General features: G+C 44.4%; 1 protein-coding gene across 2 annotated transcripts; it reads right to left on the bottom strand.

The window, feature by feature from the left end:
- Positions 1-8632: 8632 nt before the first annotated feature.
- Positions 8633-19238, bottom strand: LOC106608785 (thyroid receptor-interacting protein 6-like). 2 transcript variants are annotated; one of them, XM_014206924.2, is made up of 9 exons: positions 18856-19238; positions 18418-18557; positions 18047-18160; positions 17398-17958; positions 17135-17228; positions 16804-16973; positions 16421-16599; positions 10745-10865; positions 8633-10597 (listed from the first exon to the last, which is right to left on the bottom strand). In XM_014206924.2, the coding sequence occupies exons 1-9, from the start codon at positions 19055-19057 to the stop codon at positions 10457-10459; spliced, it is 1722 nt and encodes a 573-aa protein (XP_014062399.1). In that variant the 5' UTR covers positions 19058-19238; the 3' UTR covers positions 8633-10456. The 2 variants fall into 2 exon arrangements, with proteins under 2 accessions (XP_014062399.1, XP_014062398.1); XM_014206923.2 differs by having other exon boundaries at positions 17135-17231.
- Positions 19239-21187: the final 1949 nt, after the last annotated feature.

Consider the following 21187-nt stretch of genomic DNA (forward strand, 5'->3'; position numbering starts at 1 on the left):
GTGAATCATGATGATGAGTGCCAGGTGTGCGTAATGATGAATCCCAGGACCGGTGGTTAGTTTTCCAGCGACGTCGCCCGCCGGAGGGGAGGAGCCGGAGTAGACGTGACGGTGGCTTCCTAGTAGGACTCAGTCAGATGCAGTTACAGTTCCATACTAGCCACTGGACTAGCTTGCTAGCTACTCTTCCCTACTACCAAAATGCAGCACCCACAAGGTGCCAGAAAGCACACCACACAAGAGTAATTCAGGAGTAGCCTTATAACTTATTCCATGATTCCATACGGTAATAGTCATCTGTCATCTCTTTACAACTCTGCCTTCAGGCTTCTCTCCATCCTCAACCTCTGGACAGTTGGCATAATCAAATCAAAACGATGCTAACATTAGCTAGCTAGCTATCCAAAAAATATATTATATTATATTAGAAAATGTACAGCAGCTCTCTGCTAGACGACCTCACAGTGCCATGGCAACCACAGCACTCATTATGCTCCTCCTCTCTGGTGGGTTGATCCACAATTTAACAACGTAATTATTAAACACCATATATGCTATCGTAAAAATAATAATTTGGCTGTGTTTATGAAGGTCTTAGATAACATTAGAATATTGAAAAAATATATATTTCAAATAACAAAATAGCATTTTCATTAGTTTATGTTACTGTAGGCTAGATGTAAAAACCAAAAACACCAAAAAATTCAAATGTAAGTCAAAAAGTGTTCAATCAATTTTATTTGTGGAGTGTTTGAGTTACAACTATGAAACAGAAAGCATATGTGTTGAAACAAGGTAACGACTTCCACATTTAGTTGTTTGAATATGCACCTGCATCTTTGCCCACTGAATGCTTACTTCTTCTGAGAACATGATGGGGGGGGGAGAAGAAGCTAGAGACTAAGGAGGGGGGGGTTGAGCGGACAGTAGGCAGACCTTCCAATCAACATTTGAGTCACTTCATACACTGCTCAAAAAAATAAAGGGAACACTTAAACAACACAATGTAAATCCAAGTCAGTCACACTTCTGTGAAATCAAACTGTCCACTTAGGAAGCAACACTGATTGACAATACATTTCAAATGCTGTTGTGCAAATGGAATAGACAACAGGTGGAAATTATAGGCAATTAGCAAGACACCCCCAATAAAGGAGTGGTTCTGCAGGTGGTGACCACAGACCGCTTCTCAGTTCCTATGCTTCCTGGCTGATGTTTTGGTCACTTTTGAATGCTGGCGGTGCTTTCACTCTAGTGGTAGCATAAGACGGAGTCTACAACCCACACAAGTGGCTCAGGTAGTGCAGCTCATCCAGGATGGCACATTAATGCGAGCTGTGGCAAGAAGGTTTGCTGTGTCTGTCAGCGTAGTGTCCAGAGCATGGAGGCGCTACCAGGAGACAGGCCAGTACATCAGGAGATGTGGAGGAGGCCGTAGGAGGGCAACAACCCAGCAGCAGGACCGCTACCTCCGCTTTTGTGCAAGGAGGAGCAGGAGGAGCACTGCCAGAGCCCTGCAAAATGACCTCCAGCAGGCCACAAATGTGCATGTGTCATCTCAAACGGTCAGAAACAGACTCCATGAGGGCCCGACGTCCACAGGTGGGGGTTGTGCTTACAGCCCAACACCGTGCAGGACGTTTGGCATTTGCCAGAGAACACCAAGATTGGCAAATTCGCCACTGGCTCCCTGTGCTCTTCACAGATGAAAGCAGGTTCACACTGAGCACATGTGACAGAGTCTGGAGACGCCGTGGAGAACGTTCTGCTGCCTGCAACATCCTCCAGCATGACCGGTTTGGCGGTGGGTCAGTCATGGTGTGGGGTGGCATTTCTTTGGGGGGCCGCACAGCCCTCCATGTGCTCGCCAGAGGTAGCCTGACGGCCATTAGGTACCGAGATGAGATCCTCAGACCCCTTGTGAGACCATATGCTGGTGCGGTTGGCCCTGGGTTCCTCCTAATGCAAGACAATTTTAGACCTCATGTGGCTGGAGTGTGTCAGCAGTTCCTGCAAGAGGAAGGCATTGATGCCCCAGACCTGAATCCAATTGAGCACATCTGGAACATCATGTCTCGCTCCATCCACCAATGCCACGTTGCACCACAGACTGTCCAGGAGTTGGCGGATGCTTTAGTCCAGGTCTGGGAGGAGATCCCTCAGGAGACCATCCGCCACCTCATCAGGAGCATGCCCAGGCGTTGTAGGGAGGTCATACAGGCACGTGGAGGCCACACACACTACTGAGCCTCATTTTGACTTGTTTTAAGGACATTACATCAAAGTTGGATCAGCCTGTAGTGTGGTTTTCCACTTTAATTTTGAGTGTGACTCCAAATCCAGACCTCCATGGGTTGATCAATTGGATTTCCATTGATTATTTTTGTGTGATTTTGTTGTCAGCACATTCAACTATGTAAAGAAAAAAGTAGTTAATAAGATTATTTCATTCATTCAGATCTAGGATGTGTTATTTTAGTGTTCCCTTTATTTTTCTGAGCAGTGTATAATTAATTAGCAGCTCTGGGTGGAGCGTCAGAACCACACATCATTCCAGATACAAGCACCTGGGCTGGTGGGGCTAATTTCAACTGACGCACACCACCACTGGGACTGGCTGAGAAGGACGTCAACCTTCAAACTCCTCTGTTAACACCTTACACTTGACCAACACTACACTGTGAATTAGTCGCTGATGGGGTGTCTGTTATTCCCAATAGGTTGCCATTTCAGACAGGGCCCTGGTCAAAAGTAGTGCACTGTTCAGGGAACCAATCACATCCCTGTATTGGTCTGAGGGAGGATGATCCAAGGATGAAGAAATCTATATATTGGTGGCGCCACTGTTACGTACAACTTAAAAAGGGCTGGGTTTTGTATGTGGACCTTACAACCTTCCTTCTCTCAGATCCAGCCATTTGTTTTGTTCTCCACTCTAGGCTGGTTATTGTTGGACATCCAGTCTAAGATTATTGCTGCAGAATATAGCATTGAAGGATACAATCGATATACATTTGAATCAATAGCCAAACATACATACAGGGTAGATGCTGTGGTCCCAGTACAGGTGTTACTAGTGGCTCTGCTTGAGTGTTGCTAGCGAAATACAAACTCCTCAAAAATACAAAAACTTCAATTTTTCAAACATATGACTATTTCACAGCATTTTAAAGATAAGACTCTCCTTTATCTAACCACACTGTCCGATTTCAAAAAGGCTTTACAATGAAAGCAAAACATTAGATTATGTCAGCAGAGTACCAAGCCAGAAATAATCAGACACCCATTTTTCAAGCTAGCATATAATGTCACAAAAACCCAGAAGACAGCTAAATGCAGCACAAACCTTTTATGATCTTCATCAGATGACAACCCTAGGACATTATGTTATACAATACATGCATGTTTTTTTCAATCAAGTTCATATTTATATCAAAAACCAGCTTTTTACATTAGCATGTGACGTTCAGAACTAGCATACCCCCCGCAAACTTCCGGGGAATTCACTAAGAATTTACTAAATTACTCACGATAAACGTTCACAAAAAGCATAACAATTATTTAAAGAATTATAGATACAGAACTCCTCTATGCACTCGATATGTCCGATTTTAAAATAGCTTTTTGGTGAAAGCACATTTTGCAATATTCTAAGTACATAGCCCAGGCATCACGGGCTAGCTATTTAGACACCCGGCAAGTTTAGCACTCACCAATATCAGGTTTACTATTATAAAAGTTTGATTACCTTTTGTTGTCTTCGTCAGAATGCACTCCCAGGACTGCTACTTCAATAACAAATGTTGGTTTGGTCCAAAATAATCCATCGTTATATCCGAACAGCGGCGTTTTGTTCGTGCGTCCCAGACACTATCTGAAATGGTAAATCAGGGTCGCGCGCGTGGCGCAATTCGTGACAAACAAAATTGAAATATTCCATTACCGTACTTCGAAGCATGTCAACCGCTGTTTAAAATCCATTTTTATGCCATTTTTCTCGTAAAAAAAACGATAATATTCCGACCGGGAATCTCCTTTTAGCTAAACAGAGGAAAGAAAACAAAGCATTCGGTCGACGCGGGCACGGGCCTGAGTCTCACAGTACTGTAACCAGCCACTACCCAAACACGCTACTTTGTTTCAGCCAGAGCCTGCAAAGCCACGATTCAGCTTTTTACCGCCTTCTGAGACCCTATGGCAGCCGTAGGAAGTGTCACGGGACAGCTAAGATCCTCACTCTTCAATAAACAGAGACAAGAAGAACGACACCTTGTCAGACAGGCCACTTCCTGCCTGAAACCTTGTCAGGTTTTTGCCTGCCAAATGAGTTCTGTTATACTCACAGACACCATTCAAACAGTTTTAGAAACTTTAGGGTGTTTTCTATCCATATGTAATAAGTATATGCATATTCTAGTTACTGGGTAGGAGTGGTAACCAGATTAAATCGGGCACGTTTTTTATCCAGCCGTGAAAATACTGCCCCCTAGCCAAAACAGGTTAACATTAGAAGCCTCCTCCCTAAGTTTGTTTTATTCACTGCTTTAGCACACTCTGCCAACCCGGATGTCCTAGCCGTGTTTGAATCCTGGCTTAGGAAGTCCACCAAAAACTCTGAAATCTTCATCCCTAACTACAACGTTTTCAGGCAAGATAGAACGGCCAAAGGGGGCGGTGTTGCAATCTACTGCAGAGATAACCTGCAGAGTTCTGTCCTACTATCCAGGTCTGTACCCAAACAATTTGAACTTCTACTTTTAAAAATCCATCTCTCTAAAAACAAGTCTCTCACCGTTGCCGCCTGCTATAGACCACCCTCGGCCCCCAGCTGTGCTCTGGACACCATATGTGAACTGATTGACCCCCATCTATCTTCAGAGCTCGTTCTACTAGGTGACCTAAACTGGGACATGCTTAACACCCCAGCCATCCTACAATCCAAGCTTGACGCCCTCAATCTCACACAAATTATTAATGAACCCACCAGGTACCACCCCAAAGCCGTAAACACTGGCACCCTCATAGATATCATCCTAACCAATTTGCCCTCTAAATACACCTCTGCTGTTTTCAACCAAGATCTCAGCGATCACTGCCTCATTGCCTGCATCCGTAATGGGTCTGCGGTCAAACGACCTCCACTCATCACTGTCAAACACTCCCTGAAACATTTCAGCGAGCAAGCCTTTCTAATCGACCTGGCCCTGCTATCCTGGAATGATATTGACCTCATCCCATCAGTAGAGGATGCCTGGTTATTTTTTTTTAAATGCCTTCCTCACCATCTTAAATAAGCATGCCTCATTCAAGAAATTTAGAACCAGGAACAGATATAGCCCTTGGTTCTCCCCAGACCTGACTGGCCTTAACCAACACAAAAACATCCTGGCATTCTGCATTAGCATCAAACAGCCCCCGTGCTATGCAACTTTTCAGGGAAGTTAGAAACCAATATACACAGGCAGTTAGAAAAGCTAAGGCTAGCTTTTTCAAGCAGAAATTTGCTTCCTGCAACACAAATTCAAAAGAGTTCTGGGACATTGTAAAGTCCATGGAGATTAACAACACCTCCTCCCAACTGCCCACTGCACTGAGGATATGAAACTCTGTCACCACCGATAAGCCCACCATAATTGAGAATTTCAATAAGCATTTTTCTACGGCTGGCCATGCTTTCCACCTGGCTACCCCTACTGCAGTCAACAGCACTGCACCCCCCACAGCTACTCGCCCAAGCCTTCCCCATTTCTCCTTCTCCCAAATCCATTCAGCTGATGTTCAGAAAGAGCTGCAAAATCTGGACCCCTACAAATCAGCCGGGCTAGACAATCTGGACCCTTTCTTTCTAAAATTATCTGCCGAAATTATTGCAACCCCTATTACTAGCCTGTCCAACCTCTCTTTCATGTCGTCTGAGATTCCCATAGATTGGAAACCAGCTGCTGTCATCCCCCTCTTCAAAGGAGGGGACACTCTTGACCCAAATTGCTATAGACCTATATCCATCCTACCCTGCCTTTCTAAGGTCTTCGAAAGCCAAGTCAACAAACAGATTACCGACCATTTCGAATCCCACCGCACCTTCTCCGCTATGCAATCAGGTTTCAGAGCTGGTCATGGGTGCACCTCAGCCACGCTCAAGGTCCTAAACGATATCATAACCCCCATCGATAAGAAACAATACTGTGCTGCCATTTTCATTGACCTGGCCAAAGCTTTCGACTCTGTCAATCACCACATCCTCATCGGCAGACTCAATAGCCTTGGTTTCTCTAATGATTGCATCGCCTTGTTCACTACCTACTTCTCTGATAGAGTTCAGTGTGTCAAATCGGAGGGCCTGTTGTCCGGACCTCTGGCAGTCTCTATGGGGGTGCCACAGGGTTCAAGTCTTGGGCCAACTCTTTTCTCTGTAGACATCAATGATGTCGCTCTTGCTGCTGGTGAGTCTCTGATCCACCTCTACGCAGACGACACCATTCTGTATACTTCTGGCCCTTCTTTGGACACTGTGTTAACAACCCTCCAGACAAGCTTCAATGCCATACAACTCTCCTTCCATGGCCTCCAACTGCTCCTAAATACAAGTAAAACTAAATGCATGCTCTTCAACCGATCGCTGCCTGCACCTGCCCACCTGTCCTGCATCACTACTCTGGACGGTTCTGACTTAGAATATGTGGACAACTACAAATACCTAGGTGTCTGGTTAGACTGTAAACTCTCCTTCCAGACTCACATCAAACATCTCCAATCCAAAGTTAAATCAAGAATTGGCTTCCTATTTCGCAACAAAGCATCCTTCACTCATGCTGCCAAACATACCCTCGTAAAACTGACCATCCTACCGATCCTCGACTTTGGCGATGTCATTTACAAAATAGCCTCCAATACCCTACTCAACAAACTGGATGCAGTCTATCACAGTGCCATCCATTTTTTCACCAAAGCCCCATATACTACCCACCACTGCAACCTGTATGCTCTCGTTGGCTGGCCTTCGCTTCATAATGTCGCCAAACCTACTGGCTCCAGGTCATCTACAAGACCCTGCTAGGTAAAGTCCCCCCTTATCTCCGCTCACTGGTCACCATAGCAGCACCCACTTGTAGCACGCGCTCCAGCAGGTATATCTATCTGGTCACCCCCAAAGCCAATTCCTCCTTTGGCCGTCTCTCTTTCCAGTTCTCTGCTGCCAATGACTGGAACGAACTACAAAAATCTCTGAAACTGGAAACACATCTCCCTCACTAGCTTTAAGCACCAGCTGTCAGAGCAGCTCACAGATCACTGCACCTGTACATAGCCCATCTATAATTTAGCCCAAACAACTACCCATTCCCCTACTGTATTTATTTTTTTATTTATTTTATTTTGCTCCTTTGCACCCCATTATTTCTATTTCTACTTTGCACTTTCTTCCACTACAAATCTACCATTCCAGTGTTTTACTTGCTATATTGTATTTACTTTGCCACCATGGACTTTTTTGCCTTTACCTCCCTTATCTCACCTCATTTGCTCACATTGTACAGAATTATTTTTCTACTGTATTATTGACTGTATATTTGTTTTACTCCATGTGTAACTCTGTGTTGTATGTTGTCAAACTGCTTTGATTTATCTTGGCCAGGTCGCAATTGTAAATGAGACCTTGTTCTCAACTTGCCTACCTGGTTAAATAAAGGTGAAATAAAAATAAATATCCAGATACAATGGGTGCCTACTTCCTCTGAAAGTGTCCAGGAAGATCTGAACACAGATAATGCATCTTTTAATCATCTACTCTATAAAAATGTGGAGAAAATCAGGACAAACGATTCATGTTAGAACTAAGTATTACACAGGACTAATGTGAAGTGTTTCTATTCATTCTTGAAAGATAGTCATATTGTCAACTCAGACTAACATTTCTAGAAAACTGATCATATTAAATGATAACTTCTACTAGTATGTTAAATGATTTCATGAAGCTTCTGATAATGTTTAGTTACTTCAATAACTGACAGAAGTGGTCCCATGAAAACCAATCATGTTATGGAGTCCAGCAACGAAGATCAAATATACATGGCCATATCCATGGTGCCAGTCAGGTAGTGGTATTTTATTATATTGTTTTCTACCCCATTCATTCCCTATAGGACCTCTCCCGCATCCTCCTGCTGAAGATGTTGGACCTGCTGACCACAGCAGCGGGGGAAAAAAAACGAGGCCCTCAGGGTGAGGTCGGATGTGGTGCTCCAGCTACCCCTCACCCAACGGGAACACAAGGCAGGATGCCGCAACTTCTTTTGAATGACTTTCACATCATGTTAGCGTGCCAGCACCAAGCAGCCTCTTCTTCTTGGATCATTTAAAGACCCATTTCTTACAATGTCACAGGTACTGTAAATGACAGCTACTTAATGTGTTGCATTGTTTAAGGTCTAGAATGTTGGTTATGCTTGACCTCAAATCAAAAAACGTATTTTAAAGTTCTAAGTATGTTGCTTTTCCATAGGTTGGGGGTCTAGTACAGCGGTCTATCAAAAGACATACACATGGTGTAGTTTGCTGGAAAAAAAGGATGGTTTGTTGTCTTTGATCAGACTACAAATCGGCATTAGAGGGGAAAAAAAAATTTAAAAAAAAAAATTTACTAAAAAAAAAAAATCATTCACACACCTCCTTCAAACACAAGTCAAATTGTACAAACCACCTGCTCAGTTTATTCCTCTCATGGACAAATATGATTATTCTGCAGTACTTATCAATAGGATGCTGTGGATCATAAAATTACAGTGAAAACCAAGTGATGACCATTAACCTCAATATCACAGATGAACATCGATTTAGTGACAATAGCAGTACAACATGAGTTGAAATAAATAAAAAGTGAAACTCAGGGCTCAACACAGGGACCTTCATATCATTGTGCTCATTGACCTATACTATGAGAAGAATCAAGTACTGAAACAAAACATGATTCTGGACAAAGAAAACAATAGAATTGATATTAAGGGTCTTGTAGTTGGAAGAGAAGCTTCAAACCATACTAGCAGTTCTTATATTACAAGACAGCAAGACAAACTAAATGGCCAAATTGCAATGTGAATAACTCCAACGTCAGAGTTACTTAAACATTGCCAACAACTCTAACTCCTAAGGCTAAGCTTAAACAAAAACCCATAAGAGGATGTTCTCAGCTCACGTGGCAAGCATGGAGATCCCAGTTTCTCAGCAATTTAAGGGCAAACACTTCATTGCACCTTATTCATCTTCATTGTAACATATCAAATCAACCCAAATGTTAAAACGGAAAAACACATTCACATTTTAAAAGATGGGGTTTGGACTGGTATAAAAGTAACATGATCTAAAATGCAGTACACAAATTGCTGTCCTGTGGAATAAAATAATGTTATGTTCTGCCATACGGTGCAAGATATTATATGACAGCCTACATATTGTATTAACATCCAAAAATAAAGCACTGACTTCAGTGATCTCCTTCCCTAACCAATCTTTCCGTCTACTTTCTAAAAACTATTCACTGAACACACTGACTACACCCACTTGGTCTCCAATGAAAGGTCTCCAAACACATTCACTCCACAACCAAAACCACCTGCAATATAAACTGTCACAGAAATACCTTGCATATATGAACTTTGCTTATGAGGCAGTTCAGCACTGTTATTGACTTTAGTGGTATACAAAAATATATGTTCCATTATCTGGACTGGTCAGTTACCCCACAGCCAGGAACACATTGTATTCCTCGTCATTATCCTCCTCTTCCTCAATATTTATTTTCCATAGAGCTCCTTCCATGTCCCACCTGTGTCTGGCATGGTAGTGTGTGTGTATGAGAGCGTGCAACATGCAGGATAGTGTGTGTGAGACAGTGTGCAACTTGAAGGATAGTGTGTGTGAGACAGTGTGCAACATGAAGGATAGTGTGTGAGTTGAGCAGTGGTGCAGTCAAGGGTTTGGGAGGGGGGTGCAGATCAGGGGCTCTATCCAGTACTGGTATGGGACTGTGGGGTTGGGAATAGGGTGTAGTGGGAAGGGAGTAGGAATAGAGAATATGTGATAGTATGACGCAGAGAATAGGGCATAGGGGTCAACTATTGTCAATCCATGTTTCAATACCCTGTACCAATAAACCTGGTCAAGTGATAATGACTTCAAATTGAAGACTGTCAGTTTGAGGTTCAATAGTAGGGCTACTACTACGGAGTCCTCAGCTTCGGGCATCTGAAGAATAAAAAAAGGCTATGAAAGGATGAAAGTGAAGGGGGATGAAGTTGCCCTTCAAGACTCTTCTCAAGTCATTTCCCCCTTGTGGTTAAGGTTATGAATCAGAGGAGTAGGACTGATTCCAGATCTATTACTTAGGGCAACTTCTACCCCAGAGCAGGTGAAAGTAATGGAAGGGTTGAGGGATCATATGTTAAAGGTACGAGGTGACTTCCTATAGTTGGTGATCAGTCAGTGGAGATATGGCAGAGAGGTCCTGGATGCGCCGGGCGCTGCAGCCCTTACACAGGATGTGACCGTCGAAGGGGTAACAGCCTCGCCCCTTAATCTCAGACGACAGGAGCAGACCACACTCCTGGAGGGGACAGAGAAAACACAGGGTCAATCCAGGAAAACTGGATTAGGTTCAACTGAGGCTGTGTACATTTGATGTGATAGCCTGCCAAATGTAAACATTCAACTTGAGTGACCTGTTTAACTAACACACAGAGTGACCACTCACCTCACACACATAGCAGTTGACGTGGAAGCTGCGGTCCAGTGCCACTATACGGACCGCCGCATCCTGGCCCGGCTCAGGCATGATGGCCTGGCCACACACTGAGCAGCAAGAGGCAAACTTCCTGTGTGGGACAGAAAGCACTAGCGTCACTTAGAGCGTGGAAAACTAACAACAATCAGATATAATCTGTCCAATAGACTCATGTCTAGAACTTGAAAACCCAAAGCGTAATTCAAAGTTGAATTGATCAAGTCTCCCACTGATCAATTAATCTCTGAATTACACTTTACGAGTTTAAGTTTTAGACATGGGTCTATTAGACAGATGATTACATCTGATTGTTGTGCTAGTGTTCTAGTTGATTGCATGCCTGAAGTATAGTCAGTGGCCTCCCGAGTAGTGCAAAGGTCTAAGGCACAGCTTGAGGCATCACTACAGACCCGGGTTCGAGACCTGTGAGGCGGCACACAATTGGCCCAGCGTTGTCCGTTTAAAAAAAAAATGTAACCAGGAAGGCCAGTTGAGAACAAGTTCTCATTTACATCTGCAACCTGAACAAGATAAAGCAAAGCAGTGCGACAAAAAACAAGAGTTTCACATGGGATAAACAAACGTACAGTCAATAACACAATAAGAAAATCTGTATACAGTGTGCGCAAATGAAGTAAGGAGGTAAGCCAATGAATAGGCTATAGTGGTGAAGTAATTACAATTTACACTGGAGTGACTGATGTGCAAGTAGAGCAGAAAAACAAAAAGGGGATGAGGCAGGTAGTTGGATGGGCTATTTACAGATGGGCTGTGTAAAGCTGCAGCAATCTGTAAGCTGCTCTGACAGCTGATGCTTGAAGTTAGTGAGGGAGATAAGACTCCAGCTTCAGTGATTTTTGCAGTTCGTTCCAATCATTGGCAGCAGAGAACTGGACGGAAAGGCAGACAAACGAAGTGTTGCCTTTCGGGATGACCAGTGCAATAATCCTGCTGGAGCGCGTGCTACAGGTGGGTGTTGGTATGGTGACCAGTGAGCTGAGATAAGGCGGGGCTTTACCTAGCAAAGACATAGATGACCTGGACCCAGTGGATTTGGTGACGAATATGAAGCGAGGGCCAGCCAACGAGAGCATACAGGTCGCAGTGGTGGCTAGTACATGGGGCTTTGGTGACAAAACGGATGGCACTGTGATAGCAAATTGGATGCAGTCTGAGTAGGCTGTTGGAGGCTATTTTGTAAATGACGTCGCCGAAGTCAAGGATCGGTAGGATAGTCAGTTTTATGAGAGTATGTTTGGCAGCATGAGTGAAGGTGGCTTTGTTGGAAAATAGGAAGTCGATTCTAGATTTAATTTTGGATTGGAGAGGATTAATATGAGTCTGGAAGGAGAGTCTAGTCAGACACCTAGGTATTTATAGTTGTCCACAGTCTAAGTCAGAACCGTTCAGAGTATTGATGCTAGTCGGGCGAGTAGCTATCGGTTGAAGAGCATGTATTTAGTTTTACTAGCATTAAAGAGCAGTTGGAGGCAACGGAAGGAGAGTTGTATGGCATTGAAGCTCGTCTGGAGCTTCGATAAGTGTCCAAAGTGCCAGAAGTATACAGAATGGTGTCGTCTGCGTAGAGGTGGATCAGAGAATAACCAGCAGCAAGAGCGACATCATTGATGTATACAGAGAAAAGAGTTGGCCCAAGACTTGAACCCTGTGGCACCCCCATAGAGACTGCCAGAGGTCCGGACAACAGGCCCTCCGATTTGACACACTGAACTCTATCAGAGAAGAAGTTGGTGAACCAGGCGAGGCAGTCATTAGAGAAACCAAGGCTGTTGAATCTGCCGATAAGAATACGGTGATTGACAGAGTCGAAAGCCTTGGCCAGGTCGATGAATACGGCAGCACAGTACTGTCTCTTATCGATAGCGGTTAAGATATCGTTTAGGACCTTGAGCGTGGCTGAGGTGCACCCATGACCAGCTCGGATACCGGATTGCAGAGCAGAGAATGTCCGGTGGGATTCGAAATGGTCGGTGATCTGCTTGTTCACTTGGCTTCCAAAGACTTTAGAAAGGCAGGGCAGGATGGATATAGGTCTGTAGCAGTTTGGGTCTAGAGTGTCTCCCCCTTTGAATAGGGGGATGACGTTGAACAGACTAGTAATAGGGGTTGCAACAATGGCGGCAGATAATTTTAGGAAGAGAAGGTCCACATTGTCTAGCTGCTGAACTGTTGGCCGGGGTAGCGAGGTGGAAAGCATGGCCAGCCGTAGAGATATGCTTATTGAAATTAGCGATTATCGTGGATTTATCGGTGGTGACAGTGTTTCCTAGCCTCAGTGCAGTGGGCAACTGAGAGGTGGTGCTCTTATTCTCCATTGACTGGTGTCCCAAAATGTTGGGGAATTAGTTCTACAGGATGCATTCGTTTGAAAAACAAGCCTTTGCTTTCCTATCTGACTGTATATATTGGTTCCTGACTTCCCTGAAAAGTAGCATATCACGGGGACTATTCGATGCTAGTGCAGTACGCCAAAGGATGTTTTTGTGCTGGTCAAGGGCAGTCAAGTCTGGAGTGAACCAAGGGCTTTATCTGTTATTAGTTCAACATTTTTTGAAAGGGTCATGCTTATTTAAGATGGTGAGAACTTTAAAGAACAACCAGGCATCCTCTACAGATGGGATGATGTCAAAATCCTTCCAGGATACCCGGGCCAGGTCGATTAGAAAGGCTTGATCACAGAAGTGTTTTAGGGAGCGTTTGACAGTGATGAGGGGTGGTCACTTGACCGCGGACCCATAACACTGAGGGAGTGATCGCTGAGATCCTGGTTGAAAACAGCAGAGCTGTATTTAGAGGCCAAGTTGGTCATGATGATACCCATCAGGGTGCCCATGTTTACACATTTGGGGTTATATCTGGTATGTTCCTTGATCATTTGTGTGAGATTGAGGGCATCCATCTTAGATTGTAGGACGGACGGGGTGTTATGCATATCCCAGTTTAGCTCACCTCGTAGCACGAGCTCCGACGATAGATGGGGGGGGGGCAATCATTTCACATATGGTGCCCAGGGCACAGCTTGGACCTGAGGGGGGGGGGGGTCTATAACAAGTGGCAACAGTGGGTGACTTATTTCTGGAGAGATGGATCTTCAAAACGTAGAAGCTGTTTGGGCATAAACCTGGATAGTATGACAGAACTCCGCATCTCTAAAGTAGATTGCAATTCTGCCCCCTTCAGCAGTTCCATCTTGACGGAAAATGTAATTGGGGATGGAAATTTCAGAAGTTCGTGGCCTTCCTAAGCCAGGATTCAGACAAGGCTAGGACATCAGGGTTGGAGTGTGCTAAAGCAGTGAATAAACCAAACTTAGGGAGGAAGCTTCTGATGAAAAACATGAATTAACCCGAATTACCCCATGGCTTTTATGGTTACAGAAGTCAACAAATGAGAGCGCCTGGGGACACAGGGCCTGGGTTAACCTCTACATCACCAGAGGAACATAGGAGGAGTAGGATGAGGGTACGGCTAAAGTCTGTAAGAACTTGTCGTCTAGTGCTTTGGGAACAGAATTAAAAGGAGCAGATTTCTGGGCGTGGTAGGCTAGAGTCAGGGCATAGTGTACAGGTAAGGGTATAGTAGGTTGCAAGTACAGTGGAGGTAAACCTAGGCATTGAGTGAAGATGAGGTTGCAGGCGTCAGTTAAGCTAGGTGTGGTCTCTGCATGTGTGACAAAAGGGCCATCTGACGCATGATGAGCGGGAATAGGGGCGCCGCAGTAAAGGGCTAGGCATCCCACTAGCGGGACAACTTCGGGTGAAACTGGAGGGCGTGCAATTCAAATAAATAATCTGAATTTAGATATTAAACAATTAGGTACATACAAGTGTCTTATATCGGTTGAAAGCTTAAATTCTTGGTAATCTAACTGCACTGTCCGATTTACAGTAGCTACTACAGCGAAAGCATGCCATGCGATTGCTTGAGGACGGCGCCCCACATCAATATTTTTCCACCGGCATAGGTTTCATAAATAGCGATTACATATTCACTTTTTGAAAATCTTCCTCATTTGTCATCCAAAGTGTCCCAGATATAACATGTCGTTTTGTTAGATAAAATCCTTCTTTATATCCCAAAAAGTCAGTTTAGCTGGCGCCATCGATTTGAGTAATCCACTCGTTCAACTGCAGAGAAAGGAATCTGAAACTCTACTCCTAAACTTTGTTTCAACAAGTCAAAATACATTTATTTACTCCTCAGATACCTTCAAATGTAATCAAACTGCAATATTTCTTACGGAAAGTGGTATGTCCAAACCGACTTTAGCAGGTGCGTCTTGTCGTCATTTCCAAGACTGTCCCTGTAGTACAACTGATATTTTTTATTCATTTTGGAAGTTACATCCTTGAACATAGACTGTTGACACCCTGTGGAAGCCATAGGAATTGCATCCTGGGAGCAAGAATTGAGTATGCCCTTATACTTGCCATTGTAAGAGCATGGTCTCAAAAAAACAAATTCTGGAAGGTTTTACTTTGGATTTGTTCCTACCATATCTATTGTGTTATATTTGCCTACATTATTTTAACATTTCTACAAACTTAAGTGTTTTCTTTCCAATGGTACCAATTATATGCATATCCTGGCTTCAGGGTCTGATCAACAGGCTGTTTACTTTGGGAATGTCATTCAGGCAGAAATGGAGCATAGCCCTAAGAAGATAAAACAATGAGAGCTGCCCTAAACAACAGTATACAAGGCATATTGACATTACAGAGAAGCATAAAGCAATCACAGGTGTTGATTAGGAGAGCAAAGACAACAAAGGGTAAATGGCGATGAAGGGGCAAAGAGGGTCAGTTAGCTACACACAGGGCCTGAGTTCGAGGCTGGTAAACAAAATGAAGTACCGTGTTAATGAACAGTCCAGCAGGCATCAGCTGTGTAGCCGAGTGATCATAGGGTCCAATGAGCAGCAATAGATGAAACTGGGAGCCGTTTGGTAGTCGTTACTATGCTAGGCGAGCGGGAGACAAGGTGTAGAGGAAGCTAGCGGGCCGGGGATAGCAGATGGGTCTTCAACATCCCGAAGCAGAGGCACATCGGCCGAATTACTTCAGCAGACCAGCCGTGATGGATCGGCAGGGCTCCATGTCGACAAAGGGTCCAGGCCAATTGGCAAGAGAGGTACTGTAGTTGGTGTACTTCGTTTGCTAGCCGGGAGATGGGCCTAGCTCGTGCAGCTTCTGGACAAGGGCATTAGCCAGCCACCACAACCAATCAGTTACAGCTAGCTAGCTGCGATGATCCGGTGTAATGGTCCAGAGCTTGCAGCTGGAATCCGGTGATGTAGTGAGGGTAAAAAAAAAAAAGCAGTCCGATATGCTCAGGGCTGATATCGCGCTGTGCAGACTGGCAGGTATTATCCGCGCTATCCGGGCTGAAGCAGCTGATGTCTGAGCTAAAAAAGGTAAAGACCGCTAGCAGTAGCTAACAATGACTAAATAGCTAATTAGCTGTCTAGCTTCTGATGGAGGTTCCAGTTACAAGGTCTAAAAAAAATCTGTATGGGAGTTGAAGCGATGGGACAAGACTAACTACCAATTGGATATCATCATCAAGTAATTAAGAGTCAAGTCAGTATCTGGCACCGAGTAAGTGTGTTCAATCCGTGTTGCTAACCTGTGGAAATCGTCTAGGCAGTAGATCTGGTAGTTGGCGTCCACGGTGAAGGGCACGCCCTCCAGGCAGCAGCCACAGACCACGCAGTTGAAGCAGCAAGGGTGGAAGGCCTTGCCCATGAACCGCAGGATATGGTCCCGGATAAGTTTGTAGCACATGCAACAGCGCTCTAGGGTACTCTGAGGGGGGAGAGAGGGGCAGCACAGGTTCAGACAGAATAGTGTGTGCGCTAGAGAGAATCCAATAGATTGAGATAGACGGTGAAAAAGAGCAAAAGATCAACTGATGAATTGAGAGAATACAGCTAAAAAGAAATGTAGATCAAAAAGAGGGAGAAGAGCCTTCTCAATACAGAAAGAGGACAGTCAGTGACAGCCACTCACAATGTAACAGCTCTCGCAGTAGCTCTGCTTGTCCAGGGCATAGAACAGTTGCCACCCGAGACGGGTGTGGCAGGTGACGCAAGTGAAACACTCCACGTGGAACACCTGCTCCATGGCGATACAGCCGCTAACGTCGGCAAGGATGTTGTCACCGCAACGCGCACAGCGACCTGGTAGTATGGAGGGAAAGGGGAGAAGAGATGAGACAAATGGGAGGGACATATTGTGTCACTGAAATGAACTGTGTCGCCCAAGGCGAAATTCAGATGTGTTGACTGGACTGTTATTTACAAAGGACATACAATTTTATTTGAAAGAAAGCAGAACGTACCAAAGAATTCTTCTGTAGGGGGATGATTCATGTCATACACCAACTTCTTAGTGAGCTGGTCCAACTCCTCCTCTGATCTCAAAGCTGCTGACCCCTGCTGGACAAATAAATGCACATTTTCCAGAATAATCAGCATAGAGATTTTACTATCCCCATTTAGATCAGTGAAACCAAGAGACAGAAGATACAAGTACTCAAAAAGGACCATAGTTTATCTTAAAGAGGCACCACAAACAGTTGACGTTTGAACTCCAGACACTCACCTTACTGGGCTGACAGGCGAAGCTTGGTGCCGAGCATGACACTGATTTTTTAGTCTCCGGGCCTCTATTAGACGTGGGGCACTGGGTGACTCTCCCTCCAGACCCTGTGGCACTCCCCTTGTAACCCCTCGCAGAGTGCAGCTCCTGGGCTTGGGAAGCGGGGTTGGAAGGGTACCAGCCATGGGGGACAGTCTGATTCTGGGGCGAGGGCCGCAAAGCATGCTGGTGGTGTGGGGGAGGGGAGTAACCCTGCTCAGCTTGCCTACCCATCTGGGAGTAGGTTACAGGCTGGGCTGTTTTGTCCTGGACGCTAAACCTCGGGCCAGTAGGGGTGGAGGAAGGGACAGGCTTGGGGTAGGGTTTGGAGACCTGGGCGTCGGCGTAGTCTGGCTGGGGAAAGTACAGGGGATGTCTGGGGAACGGGGGTGTAGGACGGTACTGGGGTTGGGGGTGAGGGGGGAGACCCATGAACAACCTGCTCTGAGAGGGTGCTCCTGTCTGGGCTGAGGGTTTGGAGCGGTCCCCTGTGATGCGTTTGTTGTAAGGCACGTTGTCGTACAGCTGCGAAAGAATGGAAAGGGAACATTAATATATATACACATTCTTTATGCATTCCTCACAGTCCCATGTAGTCAGTCAGGTAGCCTACCTGTGTGCTGTTTTGTGAATAGCTGTCCAGATCATCCAGCATGCAGGTGAGCGAGGCAATCTCTGCATCTATGATGGAATGGGGTCCAACCGGCTTCTCAGGAGGTCCCCGGTGCTGAAATAAGTTGAGCAGGATCACATGAAGATGGGTGACTTCATAAAATGTCACAACAGGAAGATATGGATAGGTAGAAAATGTAGAAATCTGAAAGTGTGTTGTCCAAACACATTTGAATATTGGATATTATGAGCGATTTCTGGCTTCATAACAAAATTACTACAAATCTTTGCCTAGAAACTACACTAAACACTATGGTGAAATGGACCAATAGTCAGTGTGAAATCCAGGCTACAGAAGCAATTACAACCTACCATCAGCTGGAATCTGTCCATATGAGGGTTCAAGGACTGGTCTTCTTTGAGACCGTGGGGAGGTGGTTGGTGGTAGTAGTCGTCATTAGATTTAGGGTGAAACCTTGGGTCCTCTTGGTGGTGCTGTTGCATGGGCCCAGCTGTAGAACACATACAAAACAGTGCACTTCACATACAAGACTTCCTAATGACAGGGTACACACTTAACATTAACCACATGACAAACATTTATTTACATCAAGATGTTTATTTACGTCAAGTGCTAATCACCAAAGGTGTTGGTGTACTCAGTAGTGTGTCAGGTCCAACGCTCTACTCCAAGGCTTGAGCTACAGAACTGACTACTGATTTTCACAATAGTCAATCACAAGTTCATTATAGCAAGGTTTCACACAAGACAAGCCCAGTGTAATGTAAGGCCCACCACCATGTTCTTACCTGTGGGTCCGGTAGCCATGTACCTAGAGGCCATTCCTCCTCCTTCTCTGTTCTGGTCATGGACCACATACTTGGGCCGGGTGTCCGAGGAGACCTTCTTGGGCGGCTCTCTGTACACAGCTGGTCCAGAGTCGGACATCTGGGGGACGGGTCTCTCTGGGCTACCCGGAGTCTTCGGAGGAGGCCAGGTAGGACCAGACATGTCAGGGTTCTGAAAAAAGGTTGTCGTGATTAAACTGTTATACTTTAAAACTATAACAAAACACTTGCATGTTGGTATTAAGGTTCTTATTTAAAAAAAAAAAGAAAGAAAACAGCTGCACTGTCCTATTTTGGCAAGAAGATTTGTCACTGCCACACCAACATACATTTTTTGGTTTTTGTTATTTTTTCCTTAGCAATACACATCTGATACAAATTATCAAAGCTTGATGAGTTGGTTATTTGAATCAGCTGTGTAGTGCTAGAGCAAAAGCCAAAACATGCACCTGGGGGGTGGGGTCATGACCGAGTTTGGGAAACCCTGGTCTAATTGACTCAGCAACCGAAGAAACATATCTAAGTTTAACTTCCTTAATTTTAATGAACCATTAAATCTTTAGTTATTTCTGGTTGTTTATCAAAGTAGCTGGCTAACTCATTGATCCAGCTATGTAGTATATCACTCTGTTCCACAGAGTGCGCCAACACACACACACTCAAAAACCAGAACACACTCACAAATCCCACATACTCTAGTCCTAAGGCTTGTCCCACAAGGACAAAGGATGCATGTTAGAACCAGGTATAAACAGGGTTAATGTGTATAGCGTTTTTATTCATTCTTGAAAGATATTCTGTAAAATATATACTTTTTTCACCTTTATTTAACCAGGTAGGCCAGTTGAGAACAAGTTCTCATTTACAACTGCGACCTAGCCAAGATAAAGCAAAGCAGTGCGACAAAAACAACAGAGTTTCACATGGGATAAAGAAACCTACAGTCAATAACACAATAGAAAAATCTGTATACAGTGTGTGCAAATGAAGTAAGGAGGTAAGGCAATAAATAGGCCAATAGTGGCAAAGTAATTACAATTTAGCAATTTACACTGGAGTGATATATGTGCAGATGAGGATGTGCAAGTAGAAATACTGGTGTGCAAAAGAGCAGAGAAACAAAAACAAATATGGGGATGAGGTAGGTAGTTGGTTGGATGGGTTATTTCCTCCAAAGTTATACAATTTCACGTGGACTGGTCAGATTAAATAACCATAACTTCTACTTGTATGTTAAATGATTTGATGAAGCTTCTAATGTTTTGGTCCTTGAGTAACTGACAGGGGTCCCATGAAAAACATGTTATGGAGTCCAGCAACAAAGAAGTTCAAATATCCACCGTAATGTCCATGGTAATTGCCATGGTACCAGTCAGTTAGTTGTTTTTGTTGTTATATTTTATTCTATTCTTTTCTACTCTATTCGTTACTTACAGGACATCTCCCACATCCTCCTGCTGAAGATGTTGGACCTGATGACCACAGCCGCGGGGGAGAACGAGGTACTACCGGACCTGGAGGAGGCACTCGGGGTGAGGTCGGAGGTGGTGCGCCAGCTACCCCTCTCCCAATGGGAACGCAAGGCAGGACGCCGGAACTTCTATTGGAAGACCTTCCCATCATGTTAGCGCGCCTCCTCAACATCACCAAGCAGCCCCTCTTCTTCTTGTTGGATCACTTAAAGACCTATTTCTTACACTGTCACACATGTACCGTAAATGACAGCTACTTCATTTTTTGCGTTGTTTAAGGTCTAGAATGTTGGTGTATGCTTGACGTCAAATCAAATAAACTTAATGTTCTACTAAGTATTCTGCTTTTCAAATCAAATTGTATTTGTCACATGTGCCAAATACAACATGTGTAGACCTTAAAGTGAAATGCTTACTTACAAGCCCTTAACCTTAAGCCCGTAACCAACAATGCTTTAAGAAAATATGTGAAATAAAAAATAAAATGAACAAATAATTCAACAGCAGCAGTAAAATAACAAGCAAGGCTGTATACAGGTAGTACCGGTACAGAGTCAATGTGCGGGGGCGCTGGTTAGTTGAGGTAATTTGTACATGTAGGTAGAGTTAAAGTGACTATGCATAGACTATAAACAGAGAGTAGCAGCAGTGTAAAAGAGGAGTCTGGGTAGCGCTTTGACTAGTAGTTCAGGAGTTTTATGTCTTGGGGATAGAAGCTGTTTCGGTACCACTTGCCATGCGGTAGTAGAGAAAAGTCTATGACTAGGGTGGCTGGAGTCTTTGACAATTTTTAGGGCCTTCCTCTGACACCACCTGGTATA

This window comes from Salmo salar, chromosome ssa07, assembly GCF_905237065.1.
Source record: "Salmo salar chromosome ssa07, Ssal_v3.1, whole genome shotgun sequence".
NCBI classification, from domain to species: domain Eukaryota; kingdom Metazoa; phylum Chordata; class Actinopteri; order Salmoniformes; family Salmonidae; genus Salmo; species Salmo salar.

Coding starts and splice junctions, on each gene's coding strand:
- LOC106608785 (XM_014206923.2), bottom strand. CDS start 19,057: ATGTCTGGTCCTACCTGGCCTCCTCCGAAGACTCCGGGTAGCCCAGAG. Junction 18,161..18,417: donor TGGACAGATTCCAGCTGATG/GTAGGTTGTAAT, acceptor AACTTATTTCAG/CACCGGGGACCTCCTGAGAA. Junction 10,866..16,420: donor TGCCTAGACGATTTCCACAG/GTTAGCAACACG, acceptor TGTCCCACACAG/GAAGTTTGCCTCTTGCTGCT.